General features: G+C 57.4%; 1 protein-coding gene across 1 annotated transcript in view; it reads right to left on the reverse strand.

Moving 5' to 3' along the window:
* Positions 1–15: 15 nt before the first annotated feature.
* The window catches only part of RHOT2 (ras homolog family member T2), a gene marked incomplete at its 3' end in the record, with an annotated part of 10,115 nt that continues 3,283 nt past the window's right edge, over positions 16–6,847 (reverse strand). The window contains exons 6-17 of the mRNA XM_010016066.1: positions 6,343–6,444; positions 5,847–5,945; positions 5,288–5,396; positions 4,895–5,015; positions 3,982–4,066; positions 2,959–3,104; positions 2,771–2,871; positions 2,568–2,698; positions 2,092–2,172; positions 1,829–1,951; positions 1,531–1,733; positions 16–31 (exon numbers count right to left, since the gene is read on the reverse strand). Coding sequence (XP_010014368.1) covers positions 16–31; positions 1,531–1,733; positions 1,829–1,951; positions 2,092–2,172; positions 2,568–2,698; positions 2,771–2,871; positions 2,959–3,104; positions 3,982–4,066; positions 4,895–5,015; positions 5,288–5,396; positions 5,847–5,945; positions 6,343–6,444 — 1,317 coding nt within the window. The remainder of the gene's footprint in view (positions 32–1,530; positions 1,734–1,828; positions 1,952–2,091; positions 2,173–2,567; positions 2,699–2,770; positions 2,872–2,958; positions 3,105–3,981; positions 4,067–4,894; positions 5,016–5,287; positions 5,397–5,846; positions 5,946–6,342; positions 6,445–6,847) is intronic.

Consider the following 6,847-nt stretch of genomic DNA (forward strand, 5'->3'; position numbering starts at 1 on the left):
CGTGGCTCCCAGCGCCACGGCGTTCAAGTGGCTGCAAGCAAAGAGAGGAGAGGCTGGTGAGGAGGTACACAGCAACACTGTCCCGACAGCAAGCTCCCTGACAGCCCAGAGCGCTTCCACCCCACGCAGGGAGGTTGGGGTGTCCCGGGGGGTGGGCAGAGAGCAACTACAGTGTAGCTCCAGGCCGGGGGACAGAGACAGAGAGCACAAAGAGCCTCCCCTGCCCTGCACATAGAGAACCCAGCATCATCATCAAGCCTCTGGTGGGAGAGATGCAGCTCTACGACAGCAAGCTCCCTGACAGCCCAGAGCGCTTCCACCCCACGCAGGGAGGTTGGGGTGTCCCGGGGGGTGGGCAGAGAGCAACTACAGTGTAGCTCCAGGCCGGGGGACAGAGACAGAGAGCACAAAGAGCCTCCCCTGCCCTGCACATAGAGAACCCAGCATCATCATCAAGCCTCTGGTGGGAGAGATGCAGCTCTATCCTCCCTGGAAATAGCACAGCAACCCCTAATAACGGGTACGAGGTAGGAGCTGCCTTTCTAGGTCAAGCTGCTTTCCCAACTCCAAGCGCACACAGACCCAGGAGCAGATGCAGACAGAGACCAACTAAAGGGCAGCAGGGGAAAAGGCTCCATCACGCCCAGTGTACACATTCCCCTCCTAAACACATGCTGTCCAGCATCAACATGCTCCTCTCCGAGGAAGAAAGACATATCCATTATTCATTCCCCACTAAATCAGGGGGGAAGAGCCAATCCCTGGCCCTCCATTACGCTGTTATTTATTTATACCACATACCCTAAGATATATTAAGAATATTTAAATTTTAATACTGCAGAGGGGGAAAAAAATAAAAAAAGTGTCAGCTCTAAAAATAAAGTTGTTTATTGAAAAGCAGCTGGAGGGAAAACCACTCACTGGTAATCCCAGCCTGGCTCCCAAAGCACCCACACGCTCTCCCCGGGAGGGCTCTACCCACAGTGTTGAGCTGACCCTCAGCCCCCTCCTCCGCTCCTCGAGCAGGGTGATGCCACACACAGACTCCTCCTCCTTCCCAAATGTCCCTGGCTGTGTCCTGCCCCATTATCCAGCCCCTTTCAGGTGCTGTTCCTTCCCAAAGGGAGGCTGTGTGAACAGAGGTCTCACTTTGCTGACCTCTTTTTTCAGTCTGATCCACCTCATCAAGAGAAAATAGCTGCCACCCCCCCTCTGTGGGCCTTGGCAAACCAGGCTGGCTGCTCCCCTTCAGCAGTTTCATCTCAGGCCTCAGAAAGAAAACCTCCCATGGCAGGATCTATCTAATAAATCTGCCAGAGACACACACAAGGCAGAAGAGAGCTGCCACCCACTCCAAGCAGGGGATAAAGTGCCCTTTTGGTTTTGATTACTTGTATGAGCAGATGAAACCAGGAGCTTAGAGAGCAACCAAACCCGAGGCGACGTGGCAGAGGCGGGGTTTGGACACAGCCTCCCCCTCCCCAAGCTCTGCTCCCCACCAAGAGCCCCCTCCATGGGAAAGATACTAACGGGAAGGTGGCGGCGGTGGCCAGCTTGGTGTATACAGCGGAGCTGGGTGGCCCCTGGCCGTGGCAGGAGAAGAGGAAGGGTGGTGGGAGGCAGTGCTTGTAGCAGAACTCGGCGGGGGAGAGGCCTGGCTGGTGACTTGCTTCTGGCAGGTCTGTCTTGGAGGCCACAAAGACGCAGGGGATCTGGCTGTCCATGTAGTGTTGCTGCAGAAACAGGGAGAAGTTCCATTGAGGGGTAAGCCACCAAGCCTGGGAGATGTGGGGCTGTCACACAGAGGCTGAAGACCCCCAGGGCCTACCTTATAAATACTGGCACAGTAGCTGAAGGACCTGGGCTCGCTCAGGTCGTAGATGAAGCAGGCAACGTCACAGGCTGTGTCTGACGGCTTCAGGAATGTCGTGTCAGTACCCACCTCATACAGCTGGAGCAGGGGGAAAGGCCATGTGGCATAGCACCGTGTCACCAAGATGGGCTGCTTCCAACACCAGCACCAGGTGCTGTGCAAGGCCTGCTGCCAGCACCAGGCACAGCAGCCCTTCCCTCCTCCTCTCCCTGACTTACTATAAGGTACTTCTCCTGGCCATTGACCTGCACCGTGTTGATGGCATAGAGGGATGGCTCTCCTGGGTTCTCCCTCTGGGCCTGCCATGAAAACACCATCTCAGAGGGCTGGGAGCAAGAGCTTGAGGGAGGGAGAACATTTCACGCTGCCCCCAGTCCCTGTGGTTTAACAGGCACTGGAAGGGCAGCCAGTGCCTGGCATGAGACATGGGGCTGTTTCTAACACGCAGGGCAAGTCAGCATCACCTCGCTCAGACCCAAGAGGTGTGGCTGCCTGGAAAAGGCACAGCCCCTCCAGCCCTGCGGGACAAGCAGAGGGGATGGGTGCACTGCCAAAATTAAGGATTCAAGAGCCACAGCAACCAGCATGGAGCGGGGTGTGAAGCCCTTTGCTAGGACCTGGCCATGGGCAGATAGCTCAAGGGCCGCAGGGCTCTCCACTGGGCCTCCCCTCTCAAGAGGGGAGCAGCACTCACCGCCAGGCTCCTGCCGAGGAAGGCCTGCAGGAAGGCAGACTTGCCTGCGCCCCTGGCTCCCAGCACCTTGCAGAGGAAGACGTTTCTTTGGGTCTGGCCTTTCTCCAGGTCTATCCTCTTCTCCCGGGTCACTGGCAGGAGAGAGGCTGGGTGAGCGAGAGGAGGGACCAGAGCTGTGACAGGAGGGGAGGGCATGGCCGTACCCGTGAGGGCCTGTGTCTGGGAGTCCTGCTCCGAGAGGATGGGGTAGCCCAAGTAGCCCAGGCACTCCAGGCAGTGCCGCACGTCCAGGTAAGCCACGAGCCTGCAGAGACAGAGCACACCAGGAAGCCGACAGGATCAGCGAGGGCCAAGAGATGTGAGTACAGGCAGGGAGAGGGACTGAGCTTACGTCCACTGGCAGAGGAATCCATGCAGGGAAAGCAGGCCTTTATCAGTGGTGCATACCGTGTTGTAGAGCTCGGGACCCCAGGGCATGCAGGGGAAGACGCTGAAGAAGTTCTGCAGCTCTGTGGGTGAGAGGGCTCCGTCCTGGTCCTGCCAAAACAAAGAGGAGTCAGCAGCTGAGCCCATGCAGCACCAGCAGCTCTCTGCAGCCACATCAAGCACTGACAGGGTCCAGGGAGCATCCCCAGCTGCCCCAGATGCCACCTTGCTCACTGCTGTGTAATGACACAGGGATGCTTCCAGTGGCAGAAATCAATCCCACAGCCCTGAGCTGCTGTTCCTGGCTTCCAGGGCCAGCCACCCTCCATCAACCTGCACTGGTCCAGCCTGGTCCTGAACGCCGCAGGGTAGCTTACCCAAGGTCTGTGTGTGGCCACCAGCACAGGATCTGCAGCAGTGGGCACACTGGGACGTGTATCAGCTCAGTGCTGCAATTCCTGAACTCCAGTGCACATCAATATCTGAGTAACTAGTGTGTGCAGGTGCATGCAGATCCAACACATCCCCTTCTCCCTCTCTCCAAAGAACCAGAGCATGGCACAGATCAGTTGCTTTCTCTCCCTCTCCAGCCTGGCACCTCCTCAATAGGGCTGGCAGCTGTGTGGATGCTCATTCTTGGTCTGTGGCTGCAGGCCAGCAGCTCTGCCTGCTTCCCTGCCTCCCTGCATGCTGCAGCTAGACACAAGAGCTACATCAGTCTGTTGTTAACTTGGACCCAGCCCAGAAGGGCCAAATTTTACCGGCTGCCCTTTGGCCAAGGGTCATGACCACAACCCCCTGACATGCCATCAGACTTGCTGTGACCACTTCCTGCTCCCAAAGCCTGGGCAAGAAGCTTTGAAGGGAGCACTGTGGCAGAGGGAAGCCCCTTACTGGGGCTACATCTGCTCCCTGGAGCAGAGGAGGGCAGCTACGTGCAGGCCCAGCAGAGCACCCCCTCCAGGCAGCTCCACCACACACTGCCCACCTTGTCGTGCTTCTCGAACAGTCGCTGCAGGAACTGGTAGCCCAAGTGGTTGAGCTCTGTGGAGCAGCCGGGGGGCAGCCGGAACCTGGTGGAGGAGACCCAAGTGACCCGCTGAGTTCTGAACCAAGGGCAGAGTGTGAGCAGATCTGCAGCCAAGCCAGAGCTCCCCACTCCCTCCCTGCTCAAGGCCAGTAGTTGTCCCCAGGCCTGGCCCTTCCTAGTCACAGCCCCCTTTGTTTTGGGGAGAAGCCCTCCAGGGTGCCCAGTGGCCTCTCCTCAGCACATCCCAAGCAGCCAGGGAGATGATGGAGCCTCATGCCCAAGGCTTCAGCAGGGCACAGCACTGCCCCCAGGGTGCTTTCCACCAGCATGCACCCTGTTGCCTCCCTGCACAGCCTGCTGTCTGGGGAGAGGATGAAGCAGCTCACAAGCCAAACCCCTTCATTACTGCTGGATCACCACCTCCAGAGTGGCAGGGAGCAGAGCAGAGGCAGCAGCTGCAGTATCAGCCGGGAGGGCCATGCTGACAGCTCACTGCTCCTGACAGAGCCATTCTGCCTCAGCTCAGGCAGAAATGGAGCAGCCTTCAAAAACCCCTCGCTGATGTGAAGGGAAGCCAGGGACAGGTCTTCATTCCCCACCTCCCTGCCTGCCTACATCAGAGCCAGCAGTACAGCCAGCAGCTCCAAGGCCCATTATACTCATTGCCAATCCCATGTGTCAGCTGCTGCCCACAGAGGAAGATGGAGGAGCATGAACCTGACCATGAACTACGGGTGCGGATTCAGCATCAGCTGAGGAACACAGCAGAGCCCCGGGAGTGGGAAAGAGCCAGAAAAGGAGCTGGGGAGCCCAAGATGCGCACCACGGGGCTGTCAAACCCTGGCCACTCCACCCCAGGCAGGATACGCACTGTGGGTACAGGTAGTCATCTGTCAGCTCCAGCTCATCGTCGTACCCAAAGCGGCGGAGAATGGTCCATGTGGTCTCATGCCGGCCCCTCTGGATGAAAAGCGTGTTGAGAAAGAGGAAGCCTGCAGGAGAGATCAGGTGGCTCAGGCACAGTGGGGGCTCAGCCTCAGGGATCCACTCCTTGGGATCATGCTTTTGTTGGGAAAATAGCCTGCTGGACAGAGAGCTCTAGTAGCCAGAGCAGGCTCCGGCTTGCTTTGACAAGACAGACTAACTAGGCTTGGAATGAGAGCAGGGAGGCTCAGACCAGTGTCAGGGCCTCTCACAATGGGCTGAAGGAGGTGGGTACTCCCATCCCTTGCTGGGATGAGGCATGGAGCCCCTGTGCTGTTACCGTTCAAGGTGAGGCCGTTGTCCTGCACCCCATCTGTGGTGTTCTTCCACACAACCATCTTCACGTCCTCCAGGGCCTGAGGAGCCAATGGGTTTCCAAAACAGGATTTCTGCCTCCCAAGAGAAAGAAGGTCGTCATCAGCAAAGCACATAGACAACCCAAGCCTCTGTCTTGCCGGCATCCCTCTCCCCTGGCAAGGAAATGGCTGTTTCTAGGAGAGAAAATCCACCCAGCTCAGGGATTCCTGCCCTGGACCATCACCAAATCCCTGCTCTTCAGCATCCCAGTTAACACATGACTATTAACAGCTCCAGAGCCTCTTGCTCTTCCTACTGCAGAGCAAACAGTCCAAGCTTAGTGAAGGTGGAAGACCCCAAGTGCTCCAAGATGCACCCTAGGGAGCTTTAGCTACAGCTGCCCAACAGCAGAAGTACTGGATGCAAACAGGACAGCTGTGTCAGGAGAGGAGCAGCCTTTCTGCCTGGTGTTGGATGGAAAGCAGACATCAGGGTTTTCCATGAGGGACTGGGGATCATCTCAGCTCTGCAGCCAGCCCTACCTGGAAGTAGTTGAGTTCATCATCACTAAGGATCTGGTTGTTATCCTGGTCCGAGAGGTTGAAAATCCGGGTCAGTGCTCGTGCACATGCAGGTTTCAGCTGCAAGGAACCAACCATGGTGACAAACACAGGGCAATACCTTCAGCCTGGCCCCGCCTCCTAAAGCCCCACATGCAGAGGGGTTCCCTTCCTGTGCTGGCTAGGACCACAGTCCAGCTATGCCAGTATCATAGCTCCAGGGGGAAGTCTTCTGCTGGACCATTCCCACTACGGCTAACATATGGTGTGGAGCATGAGGGCTTCTACCCCAACATGCCCCTAGCCTCTCTCTGGCCTGGACATGCTCAGTTGGCTGTGCTGAGCACAGGAGATGGGTGCCGTCCCCTTGGTTTAGCTGCATTGGCCCAAACTCTCCAGGAGCAAAAGCACAGCACCAGAGCAGGGCACTTGTGACGGGAAGGAGATCCTCCAAGGGGCTTTGAGCAGAGCTTCCTACCTGCTTCTCCTCTGGGTCGTAGAGGGGGGCTGTGGGGTGCAGCACAGCTTTCTGGGCATAGTAGAAGAGCTCGGAAATGTTCTTGAGGTTCTTGGCAGAGCACTGGGGATTCAAAGAGACAGTCCTGTGAGTGGGGACAGGCGATGGGCTGGTGACAAGGGGCAGAGGGAGGAGGACACGAGCTCCCCGAACCAGAAAGATTGTGCATCAAAGCACAGAGCAATGGCTGCTCAAAAGAGGGAAACCTCCTGCTTGTGTGCTGGCTTTGCTGAGCCTCTTCCACAGCCCCAGAGGCAACAGGGGCTGCATATAGCTCCAACATCAGATGGGTTTGGGTTGGAAGAGACCTTAAAGCTCATTCAGTTCCATGGACAGGGACAGCTTCCACTAGCCCACGTCGCTCCAAGCCCCTGTGTCCAACCTGGCGTTGAACACTGCCAGGGATGGGGCAGCCACAGCTTCTCCGGGCACCCTGTGCCAGGGCCTCACCAACCTTGCAGCGAAG

Source organism: Nestor notabilis, unplaced genomic scaffold (assembly GCF_000696875.1).
Source record: "Nestor notabilis isolate BGI_N333 unplaced genomic scaffold, ASM69687v1 scaffold24386, whole genome shotgun sequence".
Classification (NCBI taxonomy): Eukaryota; Metazoa; Chordata; class Aves; order Psittaciformes; family Psittacidae; genus Nestor; species Nestor notabilis.